The sequence below is a fragment of the Hippopotamus amphibius genome, chromosome 16 (assembly GCF_030028045.1).
Source record: "Hippopotamus amphibius kiboko isolate mHipAmp2 chromosome 16, mHipAmp2.hap2, whole genome shotgun sequence".
Lineage (NCBI taxonomy): Eukaryota > Metazoa > Chordata > Mammalia > Artiodactyla > Hippopotamidae > Hippopotamus > Hippopotamus amphibius.
Genome location: NC_080201.1, coordinates 2005306 through 2030688, shown reverse-complemented (window position 1 = coordinate 2030688; position 25383 = coordinate 2005306). Strand labels below are relative to the sequence as shown.

The 25383-nt window shown below is 46.9% G+C and overlaps 2 protein-coding genes across 2 annotated transcripts in view; both read right to left on the bottom strand.

Annotated features, from left to right (window-relative positions):
- Positions 1 to 25383, bottom strand: part of ZCCHC14 (zinc finger CCHC-type containing 14) — a 57494-nt gene that overhangs the window by 26141 nt on the left and 5970 nt on the right. The window contains exon 2 of the mRNA XM_057713423.1: positions 4654 to 4777. Coding sequence (XP_057569406.1) covers positions 4654 to 4777 — 124 coding nt within the window. The remainder of the gene's footprint in view (positions 1 to 4653; positions 4778 to 25383) is intronic.
- Positions 11745 to 13229, bottom strand: LOC130839301 (heterogeneous nuclear ribonucleoprotein A3-like). The gene has a single exon (XM_057713446.1). The coding sequence runs from the start codon at positions 13212 to 13214 to the stop codon at positions 12108 to 12110; it is 1107 nt and encodes a 368-aa protein (XP_057569429.1). The 5' UTR covers positions 13215 to 13229; the 3' UTR covers positions 11745 to 12107.

Genomic DNA, 25383 nt, shown 5'->3' with positions numbered 1-25383 from the left:
ATACAAAGTCAATGAACACAGAAAAACGTATTTGGTGTTTTCCCAGGCCACAGAACACCAACGTGTGCCTAAAAGTTTCAGGACTGAATATTAGGATTTATGAAAAAAAGTAAAAAGCAAAAAACCCAACTGGACTGAAAGCGGGAAGTGACTCATATCTGGACAGGAAAATGTGAAAAGCAGATGAATGTTACTCAGCTGTTTTCAAATAAAAGAGGCATTTTGGACCACAGGACTGAAATGTTTGTGAGACCTCTTCAAAACCACCAGCCCACCCGATGCGGTACTCTGTGTCCACCCCATCAGCCCCCTGCAGGGAGCTGCCTGCAGCCCCGGCACCGCCAGGACGGCTCTGGACCAAACACACGGCCACATCCAACAAGTTCTGCTGCTTTTCTCTTGATATCGCCCCCCTGTGGCCACACAGGGCTCTGAGGGTGGGGGAATGGCCTGCTTGGGGTGGGGGACATGCAGACGGATTTCTGTAGCAGATGAGAGCGGTGACAGTGGCTAGGTCAAGGGGTAGGTTGAGGGGTGTTTAATTGGGCTTCAAAGATGTGTAAGCACACTCTCAATTTTGGAACTATTAAAGACTATGTTTATAAAAATAAAAACATGAAAAATGCTTATAATATTACTTGGAAAATTATAAACCATACGTACAACATGATTATAGTTGTTTAAAATGTAAAAGACAGACAAACTAAAAATAAATTATAAAAAACAATAGGGTTTATTGTGTTGGTGGTGGAATTACACGTAGTTACTGGTAAATTTCTGTAATGCGGTTTCATAATTTTAAAGTGTTTACCTCTATGCATACACATTTGTTGACAACCCACTTAAAGTCTACTGGTAGATAAAGCGGCCCCTTCCCTCCTGCCACCCTTGCGAGCCTGTCACCTAACTGTCACACAGGGAGTCCCACTACTTTCTGAAAAGTGTCAGCAAACTTGTGTCAGCTTGAGGGACTGGAGAGCAAACCATCACCTGCAGGGAGAGAACAGAGCCAGAGACAGGGTTAACACCAACTGGAAAGACCCGGACACCCAACGGGCACAGAGGGAAGAGTGCTACAGGGCCAGGAAGGACGGGGGCCTCCCCGGGGTCCAGACTGTGCAGAGGCTCCGGGGCTGCGCCCCAGGGACTCGTGGCCACCAGCCTGCTCTCACTGGAGACGCAAAGAGCAGAACGGTGCGCTGTTTCCTTTTAAAATTACGTGTGTTCAAACTTTTCTTCTTTTCTTATTCAAGAGGTACACTAGGAATTCTCAAATCTTTCAAGTGAGAGCACACAGCCTTCAATAAGATGTGTAACTGCAATGAACTACCATTTTTGTAATTGGATCAATGCCTAACTTAAAAACCAGAACACTAATGAAAAAGGAAGGAGGGACATTTGTGTAGAAGAGACCGTAAAAGGCGCTGTAGTAACAGCCCAGGTAAGCGTCTTGAAAGGCCGAGGGGGGTCTGGCAGAGTCACTGACGATTTCCCGCAGCCACACCGCCAGGACCAGGAACACACTCCCCTGACCTACCCTTTAACAGGAGCCTGGGGAGCTCCTGTTAAAACCGTCACAGCCTAAGGGCCACCTTTGCTGCCAAGTGCCTTCAAATGATCTCCACGAGCTGATGGCCAGTTCGTACTGAGAGAACCAGACACCAGAGATGATGGCTTTAATACTTGTCAAGGACGAGGCAGTCTTGGGAAACATTTTCCCTTTCTACCCTAAAGTCTTCTGGAAAAAACTGGGTGGTTGGCAGTTTTCTGCCAATTATGTGTTTTAGTTGATTTCAATGTATCTTTATTAAATGGCTTAATTCTGTATGCCCAGTATAACAAGAAACCAATTTGAAAATACCAAAACTATGCTAAAAGAAGGCACAGTGAAGAGGGTATTATTCATGAGTGGGGGAAAAGATGAAAAACAATCATTTTCTAGAACAATACCTTCTCTCAAGTTTTATACAACAGAACTCAGTCTTCATACTTAAAGAAACTGAACCAGAATAATATTTAAGATGCCTCCAGCTGTAAAATTTTATTATTGATCACTAGTTTTCATCTAAAACTTGAAAAACCGTATTCTTAAAAGTCTCAGCTAAATCATGATATTCCTAAAATATCAGTTTACTTTCTCCCTTTCATTGAGTTGTCTGTGTTAATGGGAATAATTTTTTAAAACATTGCTTCTTTTAACTGTTGTTAAAATTTGAACATTCACAACTATGCTGACTAAACTGATCCTCTTTCCTACATCTTTTTAGGCCATGTTATATTTAAGAACTCTATAATTTACTTTTCATTGATTTCCTACCATCTAGCTCCCTTGCATTAATGTGATTTGTTAGTTCTCCAGAAACAGAGATAGAAACAAAAGCAGCACATGATTCAGAACACATAAAGCTGATAAAAGACATCTCTGCAGTAGCAAAAGCAGAAAATGGACACATATTCCATCTGAATGGTCAGTGATGTGGCTTGAACTGAGGGGCCTGAGGAGTTCACTTATTTACGTATTACGGCAAACGTTTTATTCCGCCTTCGTACGCATGAGGCACAGCAGCATCCCTAAGTGACAGAAGAATGACACAGTTCACAGCAATGCTGTGGGGCCAGACCTCCAAGGAGAGGGCCCGTCGGGCAGAGTGACGTGGCGGTCAAGGCCCAGGTATGACAGCGCCCAAGCCTGAGGAAGTTCAGCAGAGACAGAGACGGGTGACAGGAGGCCAGGGCAGATGGGCCGGCCCACAACCCACTCGGCAGGGCAAGCGAAGCCCGGGTGCTCTGCAGTCAGATGGGCTGTTTGAAATGTGACACCTTCCAGCTCTGTGACCTTGGGCACAGTTATTTAATCCCTGAACAAAATGAGCACCAGCTTGCTCCAGAGAACCGTGGCATCACCTGGCAGGCTTCCACAAACTGCCAAGCGGCTTCCCAAGGAAGCCTGTACCTGAAAATCTTCACAGTCGATCGTACAGAGAAAAAGGTAAGGCTTTCACTTCATGTCTACTTGAGTTTCCTTTTCTGTTCTCTTCTGTCTAACACAGTGTTAGGACCTCAGGGTTGGGACCCCAGCTTATCTTAGGAATGCTGCTGATCTGCGACTCAGCTCTCCTGTCTGTGAAATGGGGACTGCTGTTAGGATGGACCAGGTTATGCCCGAGACCCACAGGTTCTCAGGAAGACCAGGCGGGTTCGTGTACGTAACAAGCTTGGACGCCACCTGACAAGAGCAGTCAGGGTTTCAGACTGTCCTTACTACTGTCCCCTGAGCTTTAACACTGAAGAAATACAAAAGTCTGATGTCTTTATAAGTTAAACTGTGTCACTGAGGACTTCTAAGAAGCAGGGACAATCCAAAACAGAAGTGGGATACAGAAAAGACAGCAAGAAAACTTTAATAACACTCAGAGTGGCTTCAGACTTTCCCAAGAGCAGTAACAGGGTATTGGGCAAAGTGTGAACAATAAAACCAAGTTAACCTGCTGATGGAGATGATCATTCCCCGTGACCACCGGCTGGAGGATACTGGAGACACTCAGCATGGTCTGGCTGACTGTATTTTCTAAGGATTCTGAGGTCTGAGACAGACAGTAACGGTCCTACCGCAGTTCTGCCTCCCTGCAACTCAGCGCACCCAGGCGCCCCAGAGAGAGAGACAGACACAGCAGTTCAACTGGCAACTACATTAAAGAACAGGAACGAGGGGTCATGACAACTGTGCCTACAGGAAAAAGCACAACGGTGAAGGAGAGGCCCTTCCCTTAACATTGCAAGGGAGCAGGACAGGCTGGGGACAGAGGAAGGACAACGCGTACAAGAAAGCAGCACCTCTGTGCGAGTGAGTGACAACCAGCCACCTGGGAACTGAGGCCCTGTCGCGTGTTCAGAACGACGGACCCCCTCGTGGAGCCGGAGAGGAGCCAACCGTGCGCTCCCCGGGCTGCTAGCAGGGCAACCGTCCTCCCACTAGACGTGTTTCCGGGCCCGCAGCCGTGAGGACGCGGGCACTGCCGGCACCCGCGCCGCTCTAGAGCAGGAGGCCGGGAGCAGCCCCGTCTCTTTCCCAGCGAGCCCCGCACCCTGCACTGCTGGCCAGGGCACAGCCGGCCTGACCCTGTCTAGTGTGGCTACACGAAGCCAGACGTTTGAGAACCAGGGAGACCCGGCCTTCTGCCAGACGTTCCGAGCCATCCCCAGAGCTGCACTGTCCACGCTGAGCTAGTGCAACTGCAATGAAACAAAACTAAGGGCCCAGGGCCTCAGTCGCACGCACCACACTTCCCAGGCTCAGGAGGCACATGTGGCCGGTGGCGGCACGTCAGGGCAGAGGGAACGTCTGGTTGCTGCACAGAGCACGGCACCCATGGCGCCGCCCTGCAGCTCAGGGCGCACTGCGCTGGGGGCGGCGGTGGGGGGTGGGGTGGGGGGCAACAACTTTCACTTTCTTCCCCTTAATAAACATCAAGATGTGAGACTTTTATAGCCAAGATATATTAGTGCACAACTTGCAGAATTTAGACAAAAAAATACACCTTACTAAGACGAGCATTTCCAAAAGATCTGGAAGCGTTTAACCACGTGTCATGGCAAACCTCTCCTTCCCACACCCACGCGCCCTCCCTGGACCCTCCGGACCGATGGGCTCACCTCTGGAGTGTTTCCCTCCAGGCCTCTTGGGCAGCGACTCCTCCGTGGAATGTGCGGATGTGTGCAGGGCATTCTCCAAGCTGTTACTGACACTGCTGACGGGGGTCTCCGTCCTGGGAGTGACCTGAGGGGACAAAACAGAATCATCTTCTTTCTTCCACGTAGTATGGAACTTTCATTTTTATTTAAAAGTCATTTATATTTACTGTAGCTTCAAATTTTTCTATAAAACGTGTATTACTGGGGGGACTCGAGGTGGGGGGGAGTCAAGGAAGGGAGGGAATATGGGGATATGTGTATAAAAACAGATGATTGAACTTGGTGTACCCCTCAAAAAATAATAAATAAATAAAAAAATAAAATTAAAAAACAAAAAATGTGTATTACTAGTGTAACTATAAGCTCTTCTGGCAAAAGACAAAAATTTTACCAATCCATTCCTCACCACGGAAATTTAAAAACATTCTAAGTTTGAGCAAATCGTGTCTTAAACAAGCCGTCACAAATCATATACCTACATCTGAGGCAAAACATGATTTTTTTAAATTAATTTATTTCTTTATTGGATTTATTTATTTTTATTGGCTGTGTTGGGTCTTTGTTGCTGCACACGGGCTTTCTCTAGTTGCAGTGAGTGGGGGCTACTCTTCATTGTGGTGCGTGGGCTCCTCATTGCGGTGGCTTCTCTTGTTGTGGAGCACAGACTCTAGGCGCGTGGGCTTCAGTAGTTGCAGCACATGGGCTCAACAGTTGCGGTGCATGGGCTTAGCTGCACTGCGGCATATGGGATCTTCCTGGAGCAGGGCTCAAACCCGTGTCCCCTGCATTGGCAGGCGGATTCTTAACCACTGCACCACCCAGAAGTCCCTAAAACCTGATTTTCTTTTTCTTCAAATCATACAGTTTTCCTAACACTGTAAAACAACTATATGCCAATAAAATAAAAATCATATAGTTTCCTATAAAATTAATTACACAGCAGGACTTAACAATGTCCTATAAATCTTGGGAAAAAAATAATGAAATGCTCTAAAAAAAAAACACACACACAGTAAAGAACAGAATACAACTGGGGACTTCCCTGGTGGCGCAGTGGTTAAGAATCTGCCTGCCAATGCAGGGGACATGGGTTCGAGCCCTAATCCAGGAAGATCCCACAAGCGGCAGAAGAGCTAATCCTGTGCACCACAACTCCTGAGCCTGCGCTCTAGAGCCAGCGAGCCATAGCTACCGAGCCCGCGCACTGCAACTCCTGAAGCCTGTGCGCTTAGAGGCTGTGCTCCGCAAGGAAGAGTAGACCCTGCTCTTCACAACTAGAGAAAGCCTGGGTGCAGCAACAAAGACCCAAGGCAGCCGACTAAAAAAGAATACAACTGAATCTATTTGAGGGTACACTTTAAAATAGCATATTCTAAAATTACATTACAATCCCATTTCTGGGAATTTGTCATACAAAGCACTTACACGTGAGAAGGATGGGGGGGCATTTCCTGCAGCATCTATGATAGTAAGACACTGAAAACACCTTAGGCGGCGGACAGAGACCAGTAAATACAGGACGGCCGCCCACAGACCCCTACTCTGCCCTGGCAACGAAGTCCAGCCTACACCAAGGGTCCAAACCCTCCAGGAGGACTGTTCCGCACCCCCTCCCCCGTCTTAGGTTTACCGTGAACATGTCCGTGTGTAAATAAGCAGGCAGGGCCCGGAAGCACACGGCAACCTCGTAACCACCGTGACCTCAGGAGAGGGGAGGAGGCTTTCTTGGGCAGGCTGGGGAGGGTGCAGTAACTTTCTTTCCTCCCCCAATGATGAGATGTTATAGCCGAATATATTCCTTGTAGGACTCAGAAGGATAAAAACGACCAGTGTTTTAACATCGTCACAGTCACAGTTTAATGTATGCCAACATTTCAAAGGACAGTAAAGTTAAGATTTTAAACTTTATCAAAAGAGGTGCGTTTTAAAAGATGGAGAACCACCACGCTCATGCTCAGCAAAGGAGAAGGTTTGGGGAAAAGAGGAACACGACTCCTGCTCCCAGCCCTGACCCGACTCAGAAAGCTCTCTGGCCTTCACAGTCCCTGGTTCACCTTGTTACCTGGACAGCAGGAGGGCGCCAACGCAGACCCATCCCCTGTGTGTCAAGGCCTGGCCCGGGGTGGACACCCAGCCTGTGCAGACGGAACTGCAGCGAGACCAGGCCGCACACAGCACGCTCCGCCTGCTCCCACCGGTGAGCCTCTGGCCCAGGAAGGCCCCCCACCCCGTGCACAGTGCCGCGCAAGGACACGAACTCACCGCAGGTCTGGTCACCTGCAAGTTTAGGTAACTCAAGGAAAGAAATCCTCAGTCCTCCTCATCCAGTACTTCTCCAGAAAGTCAATTCATTTGGTAACATTTACCAAGCTGTTATCAAGACAGTTACATTTTGAATTATTTATAATTTAACTAAATTGGACTGTTTCCTTTAGGTATGGCAACGTTTCTTTTATCATCCAATGGTCAGAGTATTCCAGAAATGAAGTTCTCTCAGTAAATAAGATCTAGCACTAACAGCACAAGTAACGACTCAAAGAGCAAGATTTTAAATTCCAAACAGTAAATATTACTTTGGGAAACAATTCAGGAGGTTAACAGTTTCAACCACACACGAAGCGTAACAGCAGCACATCTCCCCAGGTGACCCCTAGGAGCCCCCGGGCTCTCTCAGGCCTTGGTGAGTAACCCTAAGTCCTGGTTCTAAGGAGAGAGTAGCCGGGTTGTCTTAACCGACAAGGGAGCACCGCCCTGCTGGCCAGTGGGAACCTCTTCACCCCAAGCAGAGACGCGCATGCCCCTGCCCACCCCACAGCAGCCCGGACGGCCAGAGCAGAATGAACGCCGTCCTCCAGACGCTCAGCCTGTGGGGAGGGGGATGCAGGAGTGGACCAGAGTGCGCTCCAGCCCCCCTGCTTCATGCTGCGGCTGGAGAACTCAGCTGGGGAGGCAGGGGAGGCAGACGGACGCGGGGCTCCCGGCCCTGACTGCCAGCAGAGCCCTGGGGCGCTGGAAGAGCGCGTGCCAACACCGGTTACACCCCCACCCACCCCCCAGGTCAGCCAGGATTTCTGAACTGGGGCCAGGACACTAGTGTGGTTCTTTTCTTTTGTGCATGAAGCGCCCAGGGCCCCATGTCCAGAGGTCCGGCTGTCCCCAGCAGAGAGCAGTGGGTGCCTTCCCTGGATTCACAGGAAAAGCTACAGGGTGTTGGTCCATCTGCCGTGGCTACGAACAGAAAGGGAAAATCTGTGAGTTACCCATCGGAATGTATGCATCTGACATACATACACGAAAGAAAAGTCTTTAAAACTGTAACTCCCGGAAAAAAATATTTGTTTTCCTTGGTACTTTTTCCCCAAAGCATTTCTTCCTAGTTTTCCAAACGTTCACTTTTTCCAACCAAGCCTTTATCTTTACTTTGTTTACATTGAAAGCGGTCTTCACTTGCATTTCCCAGAAATGCTGTTGTGGGGTTATTTTTGGTTACGTTAATTTGCCCCACGTGACCTACACAGTGCTGCTCAAGCGCTCTCTGACTCACACTCACAAGCCGAGCCCAGGCAGCAGCCTGACGGACACGGGCATGAAGACTCCCCCCGTCGCCGTCCCCGGGGCCGCCTCCGCTGCTCTGGGAGGGCGCTGAGAAGACGCTCGCCAGCTGCAGAGCCCAGCTCAACCTTGACGGATGTTTCCCATTAGGTTCAAAGTCCCCTTTCCTGCAAGCAGCCGCTCTGTTTCTAAATGACACCTGACGTGCCGCTGGCCCAGCTCACCTCCCTTTCCACCTTCACAGCCAGCCTCTCCCACGGCCCCGACATCCCCCAGGACTCCCCTCCGCTCCATCCAATGAGCCATCAGGTGTGGGACCGACAGCCAGGACCTGCCGGGAGGCCTTTGCCCCGGCTGTGCCCTGGGCCAGGACCCCCTTGACCCCATCTCATACATGGCTTGAGCTCCACAGTCGCGGCCCCGCCAACCATGCCACCACGGCCAAGACTCTGTCTGACAAACGTTCAGCTTCCTCCACTGCACCTACCTCATGGGGTTTTTGTGAGAATTAAATGAAAAGCATTTAAAGTAGTTAGTGTGCTGGAAACAGTCAGGACCCAGTGAAATGCCAGCTGTCGCTACGACCGTGGGGCGTGCCGGCCAGCCGAGCAGGCAATTACACAGGCTCAAGCGCCAACATGTGGTGCTGTGAGAACACGTGGAAGGGACACATGCCCACGAGGTCCCGCAGAGAGGCTCCCCTGGGCAGCCACGAATCCAGGGGCAGGGTCTGTGCTCCACCCCACTGCCCAAGCCCGAGTGGAGCACGCAAAGCTTGCCGCTGACCACGCCCAGGGACGAGATCCACACAGCCCCACAGTTTCTGCGTCCCCGTCCCTTGGAATGTGGGGGCTGCCTTCTCCTCTAAATAGACACTCCACCTACAGATGGACTCTTTCGTGACAAGCAATCACTACACTGCAAATACAGGTAAATAAATGCCTGTACGAGTCAATGCTCATGATGTCACATAACCTCATCCCCAACCAGCAAGTGCAAATCAGCGCAACTGTCTTGACAGCAATTAGCTGTGTGTAACAAACTGTTATCACATCCGTACCTTTGGACACGCTAATCCTGCTAGGAGGAATCTACCCTAGGAATATAACCAGTGATACAAAGGCTTGTGTGCAAGAAGGTTCATCTTAGCCTTAGAAGAACAAAACCAGGAAATCCCCTGGTGGTCCAGTGGTTAGGACTCTGAGCTTTCACCACTGAGGACACAGGTTCAATCCCTGGTGGCAGAACTAAGATCCCACAAACCACATGGCATGGTCAAAAAAAAAAAAAAAAAAAGAGTAAAAATAAATGACATAAATATCCAGCAAGATTAATATTTAAGTATGGAAATAAACTTACATCCATATGATTAAATATTATGCAGCCTTTAAAAATAATTTCAGAAAATGAAAGGCATGGGGAACATTCACTTAGATATATGAATTTGTAATATAAATTATGTGGATACATATATCACAGGCACTGAAAAAAGAAGAAAATACACCATAATTTTAATAGTATTTATTATCTGAGTGATTAAAAATATATTTTTCTGTTTTTCAATTTTTTTGCAAGGAACAATCACCACTAGGAAAAAAGAGATACTAAGTCGAAATGAGAACACCTTCCTACAAGATGTGAACAACATGAAAAAGTCAAACAGAAGCAACTTCCAAAACCGCAGCTGCTCATCTCTTGCATGGCTGTCCCATCTCCCCAGGCCGGGCGCTCTCTGGGAGCTGTCGGAGGTGCTGAGCAGCACCGACCGGACAGGAAGCTCGGGGACCGGGAAGAACGGCCGAGCGGAGGCCTCACAGGACGCGGAGCCAGCCAAGCACACACCTGCAGGGACGGCTTTAGGGAGCAGGAACAGGTGGGGCCCTGAGGAACAGGAAGGCCTCCCTGGCCAAAGCTCACGAATGCCAGGGACCCTCAAGCACAAGCATCAACTCCAGCATCTACACAGGCCCTGATTTTCAACTTGTTTTCCAAGGACCACCTCTATACTGGAAAGAATAACATGTTAAATATTTCTAAGTCAATGGAAAAAAAATACATAAAATCAAAAAGAAAAGTGATTTGTAAGCATTTTACTAAAATAGTGATTATGTGTCTCTAAAAACCAGAACAAGAAAATAGATAGTTTAATAGTGAAAGCTATTTGCTGACTTAGGACAAGCGGAAGCCAGGGCTAACCAAAAACCGTTTTCCACATAAAAACATTCCTTTTAATATTTCTTACCCTAGAACTCAGCTCATTAAAAAAGAGAAACGAAGGGAGAAAAAACTATTACTGCTCAAAAATCTTAGTGCAAGGTACCAAGTGCGTAACTAGATGCATTCCAGCAAAGAGACTCTAAAACCAAGGTCTTCAGGAGCAGCTGTCAGAGAGCTGCAGCCCCTACGCACCCAGCCCCACTGTGCACACTGGGACGCTCAGAAGTTCAGCTCCAGGCCACCCTGCAGCCGGCGATTACACCAGAGCCCGGAGGTGGGGAAGGGCGCTTGGAGCCTGTCACCTAGCAGGAGCCACCAGCGTCCAGCTCCTAGAGCTGAGCAGATAACAGGGAGCAAATTTAAGGTGGGGGCGGGGGAGTATTAAACACAGTGGTTGCAAGAGAAAGGTGCAATGTTAGCAGTGGGGACACAGTGACAAGGGCTTGCACAGGAGCATTAGTAAACACACAAGTTCCAAAGGCCCAGCCGGGTGGACCAGATCTCAACAAACTGAAGACAACACTGTCTGAATGCAAAATACATTCAGGAAGACAGTTCCTCTCCTTCAGGAAAAGCCTACATCACGTGACAGGGGTACCAGTGGAAACCGCTGGGAGATGCAGCCTTCAGTCCCCTCCCTCTGCACAGCAACACCAACTTCAGGTGGAGTTTCTTTCTGTGGATGTCACAGCCAAAGAAAGCAGATAAGGCACCTGCCACAGGTTGTTTTTACCCCAGGACTTCGGACGGCAAGGGCATACAACGCACAGTATTGCCGTCGTGCACACTGTGGCCAGAAGTCTGCTCAAATCAGGGGGTTTTCTTTGAAAACCTGGCTCAATGTCTACTCATAATAAGTAAACTGGGCTCTAATGACCTTTTTTTTTAAAATTTATTTATTTATTTATTGGCTGTGTTGGGCCTTCGTTGCTGCACACAGGCTTTCTCTAGTTGCAGTGAGCGGGGGCTCCTCTTCGTTGTGGTGCAGGGGCTCCTCATTGTGGTGTGGCTTCCCTTGCTGCGGAGCAAGGGCTCTAGGAGCGTGGGCTTCAGTAATTGTGGCGCTTGTGCTCAACAGTTGTGGCTCACGGGCTCTAGAGCACAGGCTCAGTAGTTGTGGTACACTGGCTTAGTTGCTCCGCGCCATGTGGTATTTTCCTGGGGCAGGGATCAAACCTGTCCCCTGCACTGGCAGGCGGATTCTTAACCACTGCGCCACCTAGGAAGTCCCACCATTTTGGTTCTTTTTTTTTTTTTTTTTTTTTTTTTTTTATTCCTTAATTTTTTATTCCTGGTACCACTACCACAATTTACAGGGCAATATACCTGATGTAATGAAAAGAAAAAGAAAAAGACAAAGCTACAACAGATAAAAGACCTCAGGAATGTACATCTAATTGACACTACATTGCATTAATCAATAGCTGCACTTTTTGCAAACTGTGGCTATGACAGTCCTGAACAAGAAGGGTTTCCTGTTTAAGCTGCAGTAACTTTTCTGACTATGGATCATCGTTCCTCCTGTGGCAGATTTTTACAGTTCCTCTAATGCATTTGGGACGACTGTCTCAAAGTAACCTGCAGCTTTCCTGACAACTCCTCGCTCTCTCTCCTGCTAAGAACTGTAGCCCTTTTCTTCTGAGTTTTTAGAACCTTCTGCTACCATATCCACCACTTCCACCACCAGATCCATAACCGCCACCATAGGGACTGCCCGAGCTTCTTCCACCAAAACTGCCCCCCTTCATGGGTCCATAATTTGATTGCTGTTGTCCACTATAATTTCCAAAATCATTATAGTTCCCACCACCACCATAGTTACCTCCAAAATTTCCTCCTTCATTGTAACCATCATATCCTCCACCACCACCACCATATCCACCACCTTGGTTTCCATATCCTGGTCCACCACCACCATAGCCTCCTCTACTACTATAACCAGGTCCACCGCCATAGTTGCCACCATCACCTCCAAATCCATTATATCCACCATCACCTCCTCCATAACTACCTCTACTGCCACCACCTCCACCACCATAGCCTCCTCTCCCACCAAAGTTTCCACCACGGCCAAAGTTACCTCCTCCACCTCCAAAGTTTCCTCCACGACCCATAAAGTTGTCAGATCCACCTCCACGACCTCTTTGTGATCCAGCAGATTGCATCTCTTGTTTAGAAAGGGCCTTTTTCACTTCACAATTATGCCCATTAATAGTGTGGTATTTCTGAACAACAATTTTATCAACTGTATCATGATCATCAAAAGTTACAAAAGCAAATCCTCTCTTTTTTCCACTCTGCCTGTCTTCCATAACTTCTATGGTTTCAATCTTGCCATACTTTTCAAAGTAGTCTCTCAAATTATATTCTTCTGTATCTTCTTTAATACCACCAACAAAAATTTTCTTCACTGTTAGATGGGCACCAGGCTTTACAGAATCCTCTCTAGAAACAGCTCTCTTTGGTTCCACTACACGCCCATCAACCTTGTGTGGTCGAGCACACATTGCTGCATCCACCTCTTCAACACAAGAGTAAGTCACAAAACCAAAGCCCCTGGAACGTTTTGTTTGGGGGTCTCTCATCACCACACAATCTGTAAGTGTGCCCCATTTCTCAAAATGTTCTCTTAAGCTATCATCTGTAGTTTCAAAGCTCAGACCACCAATAAACAGTTTTCTCAACTGTTCTGGTTCCTTTGGATCATGGCCCTCCTCCCCCCGGCGGCGGCGGCGACGGCCGGAGTCGACCATTTTGGTTCTTGATGTAACACTTAAGCACCTGAGGTGAACCTCACAGAGCAGCACCTTCCAGCAGTAGACGTCAGCAGCCCCTGTACATAAGAGGCACGTGGGATGAGCGCCGAGCCTGCCCTCTCCCACAGCAGACCCTCCTCTGCACCCTGAACGCCGGAACACGTAAACAAGCATCTCACCAGCAGTCTCCAAAGGGCACTCTACCCTCAAGGCTCTGGGCCAGCCCGTTTCTCTGCCTCTGTCGGGAACCTACCTCTTCACCGTGACAAACGTCACCCTGAGTGTGACGCGCTCCTTCACAGCCACACTGCCCTGGGGAGCTTTACTCCTTAAACACATGGTCCGTACCGACCACAACACTCGGATTACAAAGCGCAGGTGGTTCTCCATTCAGTAACGGCTAAGCAGTCAGAGCAATGTTTTGCAGGTAAGCATGAACTGTGGATAAAGTATACACAACAATGAGCCGGCACCACCCAACACAGGAGAAACCCGGGGGAGGTCTCTGCTTGCAGGTGAGATGGGCACGGGGGAGCTCCTGCCCGGCAGGCCCAGCCCTCACCAGAGGGAAGCGAGCTGAAGCTCAGGCAGAGCCCCAAGCCTCACCAACTCGGAAAACCAGACATGGGCATCCAGTGGGCTCCAGCGGCTGGGATACGAGGGGGACCCTGAAAGGAGAGCGCCCAGAAGGAGAACACCAACTCCTGCACGCCTCCCGCCCACATCTCCGCATGAGCCCTGAACCAGGCGCCACAGGCAGGCCCCCAGCAGTCACCCGGAGACCCGTCAGCTGCACAGAGCGCAGCAGCCAGTGGGCAGCAGGAGGGGGTCTGGGTAGCCCAGCCAGGCCTCCCGCACCAAACACAACGCGGCACCTACACCCTTCAGGAGGGCAGAAGAAAAGCCAGCACTCCTACAATGCCTCATTCACAAAGTCCAAGAAGCAATCCATAATTACTAGATAGTAAAGAAATGGAAACCAGACCTACACGGAGGGGAGGGGAGGGGAGGGGAGGGGAGGGGAGGGGAGGGGAGGGGAGGGGAGGGCAGAGCAGGCGCAGGACAAGTGTAGCTGGGACCAGAGGCGGGCGAAGCGGCTGCTGTAATGAGGCGAGGCTCAGGGCGTGAAGGAAAACATGCCCACGGTGTATGGACCAAGAGGGGGTCTCAGGAGAGAAACAGAAACTGTTTTTCAAAATGGAAATTCAGGAAGCAACCAATGTCCTTCAGAAGGTGAGTGGATAAATAAACTGTGAACTTCCAGACAATGAACTGTGGATAATTCAGCTCGGAAGAGCAATGAGCTATCCAGCCACAAAAAGACATGGAGGAAGCTTAAATGCATGTTACTAAGTGAAGAAGCCCATCTGATTCCAACCATACAACATTCTGGAAAAGGCAAAACTATGGAGACAGTAAGAAGCTGAGTGGCTGGGACTGGGGAGGGAAGAACAGGTGGAGCACAGAGGGTGGTAATGACAATGGAAACACTCTGCAGAAAGAGCAAAACGCTCCGCCGTCCTGTAACAGTGGACACACGTCCTCACACACTTGTCAGACACACCAGGCAAGCGTGAACCCTGATGTAAGCGCAGACTTTAGGTGATTATCATCCATTTTTCTGTGAACCTTAAACTGCTCTAAAACATTGTCCTAAAATAACAAAAAAACTTAATGGAAATTCTAGAACAAAAAAATGCTATTTCTGAATTTAAAAGTCCGCTGGGTGGGTTTAGCAGCAGTTTGGAATTAACAGAAGACTCAGTGAATTTCAAGACAGAGCGACATAAAGTGTCCGATCCAAAACACAGGGAGAGAAAAATATTTTGGGGAAAAAAAAAGGAACAACGCCTCCAGGACCTGTGGAATAATACCAAAAGGTTTAACATACCTGCAGCTGGAGTCCCAGAAGGAGAGAGAGATGGAGACAGGAGAAACTATGGAGAAATTATGGCTGAAAATTTCCCCAATTTAGTAAAGACATAAATTTTCAGATCCAGTACGTTCAAAGAGCACCAAACAAGATAAAGTCCAGAAAACAACACACATCACGCTCAAGCTGCTCCAACACCAAAGCCAGAGATGATTTTGAAACCAGCCACAGGAAAACAGCACTCTGGATACAGAACAACAAATGAATGATGGCCAGAAGACATGTCTTAACTCCTGTAAATGCTTAAAGAAAAAGACCAGTCAACAAAGAATCCTGCTTCCAGTGAAAACAGCCTTCAACAACACAGGCCAAAACAAAACATTTTTGGATAAAAGAAAACAAAGAGAATTTCTTGCCATCAGACCCACACTCCAAAACATGCTGAAGAAAAGATTTCCAACCTGAAGGGATATGGTAGCAAACTGGGTCTTCTGTAAGACATGGCAAATACGTGCGGTAAATATAAAAGACTGTATTTTATTTTAATTAAAAAATACCTTCCTATTAAAGCAAAAAATACATTGTAGGGCTAAACAGCATATGTAGAAGCAATACATATTTAACCACAGCATGAAGGACAGAGGAAGTTTATGGGTACAACTGCAAGATTCTTCTACTCCTCCTGAACCCCAGAAATGCAGACTACGAAACTTTAGTAATCCATAGATCAGCCACTAAAAATATGCAACGAGGCAAGCCCATAGCTCAAATGGAATCTATAAGTCCACTTAAACGAAGTTCTAGAAAAGGCGGAACTAATCAATGGTGGGGGTAAAAGTAGAAGAGAAAAAAAAAAAAGAAAAAAAGCAAGAGGTAGAAGGTAGGAGGCAGGGTTTGGTGGTGGTAAAAGTGGGAAACTCAAAACAGAATGAGGCAATTTTCTGGGGTGACAGTAATGTTCTATATCTTGGTGGGGGTTCATGCATTTACCAAAACTCAAATGGTGAAAAATAAACGCTCACATAATACACTTAAAATGTGTGTATTCCATGATACATCATGTTAACAAAGTGAGGAATAAGAACCATATTATCATCTCAAAAGATGCAGAAAAAGGTTTTGATAAAATTCAACATCCATTTACGATAAAAACTCTTCAGAAAGTGGGCACAGAGGGACCACATAATAAAGACCATATATGCCATACTCAACAGTGAAAAGCTAAAAGCATTTCCTCTAAGATTAGGAATAAGACAAGGATGTCCACTCTCGCCACTTTTATTCAACGTAGTTTTGGAAGTTCTAGCCATGGCAACCAGAGACAAAAAAGAAATAAAGGAATCCAAATTGGAAAAGAAGTAAAACTTCACTCTTTGCAGATGCTATACACAGAAAATTCTAAAGATGCTACCAGGAAACTGCTACAGATTATAAGTGAATTTGGTAAAGTTGTTGGATACAAAATTAATACACAGAAATATGTTGCATTTCTATACATGAAAAATGAAATATCAGAAAGAGAAATTAAGGAAACAACCCCATTTACCATCATATCACAAAGAATAAAATACCTAGGAATAAACCTACCTAAGGAAGCAAAAGACCTGTACTCTGAAAGTTCTAAGATGAAAGAAACTGAAGTAGACACAGATGGAAAGATATACCATGTTCTTGGATTGGAAGAATCATAATTGTTAAAATGACCACACTACCCAAGGCAACCTACAGATTCAATGCAATCCCTATCAAATTACCAATGTCATTTTTCACAGAACTAGAACAAAACATTTTTAATCTGTACGGAAGCAGAAAAGACCCCCCAATAGCCAAAACAACCTTGAGAAAGAATGGTGCTGGAGGAATCACGCTCTCTGACCTCAGACTATACTACAAAGCTACAGTAATCAAAACAGTATGGCACTGGCACAAAAATAGACATATAGATCAATGCAACAAGATAGAAAGCCAAGAAATAAACCCATACATCTATGGCAAATTAATCTATGACAAAGGAGGCAAGACTATACATTGGAGAAAAGACAGTCTCTTCAATATGTGCTGCTGGGAAAACTGGATAGCTACAGGTAAAAGAATGAAATTAGAACACTCTCTAACACCATATACAAAAATAAACTCAAAATGGATTAAAGACCTAAGTGTAAGACCAGATACTATAAAACTGCTAGAGGAAAACATAGGCAGAACGCTCTTTGACATAAATCGCAGCAATATTTGTTTTGATCCATCTCCTAGAGTAATGAAATAAAAACAAAAATAAACAAATGGGACCTAATTAAACTTAAACGCTTTTACACAGCAAAGAAAACCATAAACAAAATGAAAAGACAACATATGGAATGGAAAAAAAAATTTGCAAATGATGCGACCAATAAGGGATTAATTTCCAAAATATACAAACAGCTTATATAGCTTAATATCCAAAAAGCAAACAACCCAATCAAAAAACAGGCAGAAGACCTAAATAAGCATTTCTCCAAAGAAGACATACATATGGCCAACAGGCGCATGAAAAGATGCTCAATATCACTAATTATTAGAGAAATGCAAATCAAAACTACAATTAGGTACCACCTCACGCTGGTCAGAATGGCCATCATCAAAAAGTCTACAAATAACAAATGCTGGAGAAGGTGTAGAGAAAAGGGAACCCTCCTACACTGCTGGTGGGACGTAAGCTGGTATAACCACTATGGAAAACAGTATGGAGGTTCCTTAAAAAACTAAAAATAGAATTACAATATGATCCAACAATTCCACTGCTGGGCATATACCCAGAAAAGATGAAAACTCTAATTTGAAAAGATACACGCACCCCAATGTTCACAGCAGCACTATTTACAATCGTCAAGACATGAAAGCAACCCAAATGTCCACTGACAGAGGAATGGGTAAAGAAGTTGTGGTACGTGTATACACTGGAATGCTACTAAAAAAACAATGAAATAATGTCATTTGCAGCAACACAGATGGACCTGGAGATGATCATACTAAATGCAGCAAGTCAGCCAGAGAAAGACAAATATCATATGATATCACTTATATGTGGGATCTAAAAGGATGATACAAATAAACTTATTTTTATAAAATATAAACAGACTCAGAGACAAAGAAAACAAACTTATGTTTACCAAAAGGGATGCGGGTGGGGGGGGCGTGCAGGGTAGATACATTAGGAGTTTGGGATTAACATATGCACACTATTATACACAAAATAGGTTAGCAACAAGGACCTACTGTATAGCACAGGGAGTTATATGCATTACCTTGTAATAACCTATAATGGGAAAGAACCTGAAAAAGAACAGAGATATGTACATATAGAGAAATATGTACGTATAACTGAGTCACTGTGCTGTACACCTGAAACTAATACAACATTGTCCATTAACTGTACTTCAATTTTAAAAAAAATGGTTAAAACACAAAAGAAAAGTGTGCACGGCGCTAAACGCAAGTTTTACCTTTAAACTAAACTACACACACACTGAGCTGTAACATGGACGGCTGTCAACGAAAGGTTACTGAGTGAATAAAAATGAGTGGGCTTCCCTGGTGGTGCAGTGGTTGAGAATCCCCCTGCCAATGCAGGGGACACGGGTTCGATCTCTGATCCAGGAAGATCCCACATGCCACAGAGCAACTAAGCCCGGGCGCCACAACTACTGAGCCTGTGCTCTAGAGTCCATGAGCCACAACTATTGAGCCCGTGTTCCACAACTACTGAGCCTGCGCTCTAGAGCCCCCAAGCCACAACTACTGAAGCCTGTGTACCTAGAGCCCGTGCTCCTCAACAAGAGAAGCCACCGCAATGAGAAGCCCTAGCACCGCAATGAAGAGTAGCCCCCGCTCACCACAACTAGAGGAAGCCCATGTGCAGCAACAAAGACCTAATGCAGACAAAAAGTAAATAAATAAAATAAAATAAAATGAGTGACCAGGGGTGGGGCGGCTGGGAGAGGAATCACATCACTACGACAAAGGTTCCAAGGAGCAATCAGAGCCGCCCAGAGGTGGCCGGGTGCCCGCAGTGCACACAGCTGCCAATGCCGCCCACTTCCTGTTCCACCAGCCACAGGGCGCAGCCTCCTCTTCTTCTCACCTCACAGTCCTCAGGTTTTCCTCTCACTTTTAATGATGAAGTAACAACAACAAAAAAGCACTTTTAACATAATTTTGGCATCACGTACCACAAACAGCCCCTTACTCATGTCACCTCTGACGCTACCCACCGTTCACCCCTGGTGTGTCTCCTGGCTGCCAGCAAGGGGACGGGATGGTGTCCCCTCGCAGGGCCGCGGGGGAGGCCACCTGACGCCCCACACAGGGTGCACACCCCTCTTGCTGGCTGCCGGTCCTCTCCTCATCTCTTTATTGATAATTCTGAAAGGAAAACATCATTGTGACTGGTAAATCAGCCTCCCTGATACCACTATGAACAGCACACTGGTTCATGAGCTTCATTCGTCGTCTTTAAAGGAAAGGAAAAAACCCACACAAATAAGCGTTTTCAGAAAAGTTCCACACTGTGAGGTACACATGCAAGAAACATACTCTGTCAGAAAGCGGGCGACAGGAGCAGAGTCCCCACAGGGAAGTGCGGAGTTCCGAAGAGTATTTTAATACGCAACTGTGTCCAGGTGGAGTTCGCACACCACGCCGAGCTTCCCACACAGCCTCAACAGCCAGTACTTTCAAAGTATCTCACTAATTTAATTAACTTTATTATAGCTAGGTTGTTACCATGATTCCCAAGCTTTTAATTTTTATTAAAATGCCCAAACGTGAAGGGAGAAGGGACTGTTTTTCTTCCCCATAAATTAATTCTCCTCCTTTTTCAAAGTTATTTTTTCTAGTCTAGACTATAATATTTCTAGTAGTAGTTGCTACATATACATATTTTAATTAGAGTCACTGTGAATCAGTAAGAAAATTGAGGATGCAATTTCTTTCTAGTAATTCTATTGAAGTTCTTATGTAAAAGTCCCAAATAATTAGGAAATGATGCTATAACGCTCCTTCCTTATAATGAATCTGATGTCAATGTTTAAAGCATAAAAGAAATATAAACAAACAACTGGGAAGGTAACAATCACTTGACTTACTGCCATTCTATCGCACACTAACAATCTAGGATTACCATGATTTACAATTTTGCAAACATTAAAGGAATATAATCAAACAGTCTTACTTTTAGAGGGACAAGCACCTCTCCAAGAAGACCTGCTCCACGTCACAGCTCCACAGGTGACAAGCCCACCAGAGCACCGTAAGACCATATGCTCTGTCCACAGCTCTCACCCCCTCCCCAGCTCTCGGTGTACTTGCCCATAAATCTGGTTTTGTCACAGGATAATATAAAGCCAAACCATCACGTTCAGAGAGTTTCTTCCAACAGAAACTTCTTCAATCCAGCTTTTGAAAAATAAGAAAGTAGGATACGGATATTGAAATTCACTAGGATCTACAGCTGTGTAATGCGTAGGAGAAACAGCCACTGGGTAAAGGCTATGGGGAGTGTGAGCTGGTAACAGATGTACTAACAGGGCCACAGAAAACACAAGCGCTAAGAAGAAAAGGTTTTCACCGGTGTGGCCTTTCATAAACACCAAGTATCCCTTCCACTGGGTTTTCACAGACGCTCAGCACACAGCCCCTACGAGATGGCAGGGACTGAAAGACAAACACACAGTCTCTGCCCTCCAATAAGTCAAAGTTTGGTGACAAAAATCTAAAGAAATCTAATACAGTATGGTAAAGGCTAGGACAGAAGGAGCCAGAAGAAGGCTTATTTAATAGGCGAGCCAAGAAGTGGGGGTTCGGGTGCCCCAGGTAGCAGGTGTCCCCTCTGAGAGAAAGCACCTGCAAAGGCTCGGCGGAGAGAGGGAGCACAGTGAACAGGAGGAATGTAAGGGCAGACAGCGCTGAGTACAGCCAGGCCACACGCACATCACGAGGACAAAGCACACCATGCGAACACGCCAGAGCGGAACACTCCTACAGGTACCTTCAGGAACATTCCCGTGACACCTCGGGAACTGCTATTAGAGGCTAAGAGTGGGCCCAGGGAGACTACGGGGTGTTACGGTACATACACCCAGGCCATGGAGACTATTAGGTGTGATGCTAGAGTAGAACCAGGTTAAGGTCAGCACCTGAACGTGTCACTGTTATTTCTAAGAGGAGTTAAGGTACCAAAGTTTCTGTTTTAAATTTAATCAAAAAACAAGGGTGAAGTTATAAAAGTTGTCTCTTGTAGACTTAAAACAATGGCATCAGTTAATTCTAAAAGGAGGTTGTCACTCACGTTCCAGCCTGCTGCTTGCCTCCAGATGAAGTGGAGCCGCGTGTGGCTAGGACCATGCTTGTTCCCAGAAGGCAACTTTAATCTGTGCCCTGACTCCCTCATAAATCACCCAAAATCCATCTACAAGAAGGTGTCCCACATACGTAACCATCATGCCAAGTGTGTTAGGGAGAGGTGGTGGGGGAGGGAGAGAGGGACAGACAGACACGAAGAATGCTGACCCGGGCTGTGGCCATGTGGATGGAGAACAATGGATCTATGCAGATATTTAGGGCCTGGTAACAGCTGGTTGGAGATGAGGAAGCAGGGAGACTACATGAACAGCCTGGGCTCCTGGCTGGGGTATCGGGACAAGGGCGCAGCGGTCAAGGATGGGAAAAGAGGACCTTGCCTCTGGACACACTGAGCTCCCTGGAATATCCAGCTGTAGCTCAGTCCCAGTTGGTTAGAGATTTGGGGGTAATTAGCCAGAGTGGCAAAATCACAGCTGAAAATGTCATGACTTATAAAGTAACAGCGGAAGAGAAACGAGGAGAGGAGTCTGAGGAATACCATCATCAAAAGGGCAGGAAAGCAGGAGGGAAACGAAAATCAAATGCTCACAGAAGCAGGAGGGAGTCAGCAGTGGGGGGGGGGGGGGGGGGGGGGGGCCGCGGCTCCTAGGTGGCAGCTGACCAGGCCCCACCCAGACCCTTTAACCCAGCATCTCAGCAGCCACATTTGTTTAAAAAAAACAAAACAAAACACTGTCCCCTGGGGAATTCCACTGCCACAGGGAACCCACAGAACAAATGAGAGATGAGAAGGATAAGGGCTAAAAAGTATCCAATGAACCTGGCAAATAAGAGGTCACCAAGATAAAGACATCAGTGAGACCCAGTAGACAGTCTAGAAGTAAACCGAAACATACACGGGAAACGCGCCACTCGGTAACGGGCAGCATTTCAAATCTGAGACGGGAAGGGTGCATTATTCAACACATGGCACTGGGACAACTAGGTTGTCATCTGGAAAATATAAAACTAGCTTTGTACCTTAGACCAAATAAATTGCAGATGGATCTGTTAAATGTAAATTGAGAAACCACACAAGTTTTGTACGAAGACAGCACAGGGAATGGTTATCATGTATAATGCATGACGCATATATGAGCGCAGTCTATGTGTATGCACAGTAACATGCACAACGCATAATGTATAGCACATTTCTAATTATCACACAACACTCAGAAGCCATATGAGACGGACAAAAATGACATTAAAAAAAAAAAACCAAAAAACAAAACCCAAACTGCACAGCAAAGTCTTTTGGAAAAAAAACCCCAAACCAGGAAAACAAATACCTGCAACTTCCCCCAAAGACAAAAGGACAATTTCCTTGAAAGTTAAAGAGCTCCTAAAAAAAAAATCAAGAAAAGATCAACAACCCAACAGAGAGGGGCAAAGGACATGGAGAGTGCAGCAAAACACATCCCTGCAGGAGCAGGGTTCCTCGCCTGAGTGCCGGCAGCGGTGGGGCGGGACCTCGACTCCCCACACAAGGGGAGGGACGCAGACAGGCGCTCACACAGGCTGAGGGGGTCCCACCAGGTGGGGCTCGGAGACACCCCAAATAACTGCATAAGCACAGATCACGTGACCTGCCACCAACCCCATGTCCGGACTTCTACTCGGCGGACATACTTATCAACATGCGAAAGGCCATGTGCAGGTGAGGCACACACGGCGTGGAAGTGACAGAGCGGTCTGTAACAGTAAGCTGGGAACAGTGCCCACCAACAGAGACACACAGGGGAGCCACAAGACAGAAGGAAGCAGCTCTACGGACCGACAGGAACGCACATCAAGAAGGCCAACGAGGAGACTCCCCTGGTGGCCTGGAGGTTGGGAAGCCACCTTCCCGTGGGGGGGGGGGGCTGGGTTCGATCCCTCGTCAGGCAACTAAGATCCCACATGCCATGGGGCAATAGGCCTGCGCCCTCTAGAGCCCTCCCACGTGCCGCAACTAGGACCAGATGCAGCCAAATAAGTAAATATTTAAGAAAGAAAGACAGACAGACAGACAGACACCAAGAGAAGCAAGCAACGGACAGACTTGTGCGTGCAGGAAAACACCAGTTACCTACTGTAAATACACGAGTCTTTCTAGAAGGTTCTACAAGGAACAAAGAGGGGAACGGAAGTGCATGGGTTCCTGGGCTAAAAAAAACACAAAAACAAAAAACCTTGTTTTTGTAATGTTGAAATAAAAGGTATCAACACCCAGGTAAAGGACAGGAACCTTGAAATGTCCCGTGTGTCATTCCCTGACTTCATGGGGGATGGGGGATGGGGGAGGGAGGGAAGGGGGTATTTCATTGAATATTCTTTTGTAGGCTGAGGAATAGCTGAAGCCTAGGCCCAGAGCAGCAGTGTCGATTCCAAGAAGCCCGGCTGCACCCCGCATCATGGGGGTGGGTGTGGGGGTGTGTGTGTGTACGCACATGCGTGCAGAATAGCATGTACGGGAGATCCCATCTGTATTAAATTATGCATATATGATGTTTTCAAGGAATATATAGTATATATTTATACAGGCATTAGAACGTCAGGATTCACACCAGACTGTTAAAAGTGGGCTCTCCCTGGAGAGCAGGCCTGCTGGCTGCTGTGGGACAGGACTTGGTCACAAAGGAACCGAGACGCAAGTGGATGACAGGGGGACACGTGGAAGGACGGGTGCTGTTGTTTCCACGAAAGTGCTGATGCTCCAAGTGGGAAACAGTGAGGGTCAAAGGTCGGCGAGGGGACAGGAAACGGCAACGTGAGCACATGACCTAACAACGTCCCAAGGAAACAGAGAGATGTGGCAAGATCAGAGACACAGGGATGGCCTGGGACAGGCAGGAAACCTCTGCCCCTGAAACGAGAGATGAAGGACAGGATGGGTGCAGATAAAGTACTTCAAGGGCTATTGATTTTTCTACGAACCTGCAAAACGTCCACCCCAAACCCCACTGCCTGTCACAGGTGAGTCTGTCGGTCCTGCCTCCGGACACCCTGGCCGCATGCTGTGCCAGAGAGAGCTGCTGGGGCGGCAGGTATTTGAAAGCTGATCTGTCTTGCCTTTGTCTTCTCTTCACTCTAAGTAACTCCAGGCCTTCTAACCGAGAACAAAACAAACTGCTTAAGAATTAACCAGATATCGGACTTCCTAGGTGGCTCAGTGGTTAAGAATCCGCCTACCAATGCAGGGGACATGGGTTCGAGCCCTGCCCTGGGAAGATTCCACATGCCACGGAGCAATCAAGCCCGTGCGCCACAACTATTGAGCCTGTGCTCTAGAGCCCGTGAGCCACAACTGCTGAGCCCAAGTGCTGCAACTATTGAAGCCCACGCGCCTAGGGCCCATGCTCCACAACAAGAGAAGCCACGGCAATGAGGAGCCTGCGCACCACAATGAACAGTAGCCCCCGCTCGCAGCAACTAGAGAAAGCCTGTGTGCAGCAATGAAGACCCAACGCAGCCAATAAATAAATTAAATAAATTTATTAAAAAAAAAAAGAATTAACCAGATATCTTACTAGTTCTCAATGACTGCTTTTTCCTTTTGATAGGAAATGTTTCTCTAAAGTGTCGGGTCTCACAGGGCAGCAAAAAGCAGAGTGGCTGTCATAAGCAGTTAGGCACACACAAAACAGCTACGGAGACGGGAGTAAAGCTGCCTTGCTGAAACTAATTTCTAAACTGCATATGTCAAGGGTAAAGTCAAAAATCAGAAACCTGTCAATAACGTGCAAACTAGTGAACCTGTGGCAACTGTACTTAAACTAATGAGAGAGGTAGTGTTCTAAGTGGGGGTTTCTCAAAAAAAAAAAAAAAAAAAAAGATACCCAAAGGATCTTTTTCTAAAATCTAATCCATTTAAGGCGGGGGGGGGGGAAAAGGGAATACTTAAGTAGAAACTATTTTTCCTAGATGTAATGCCAA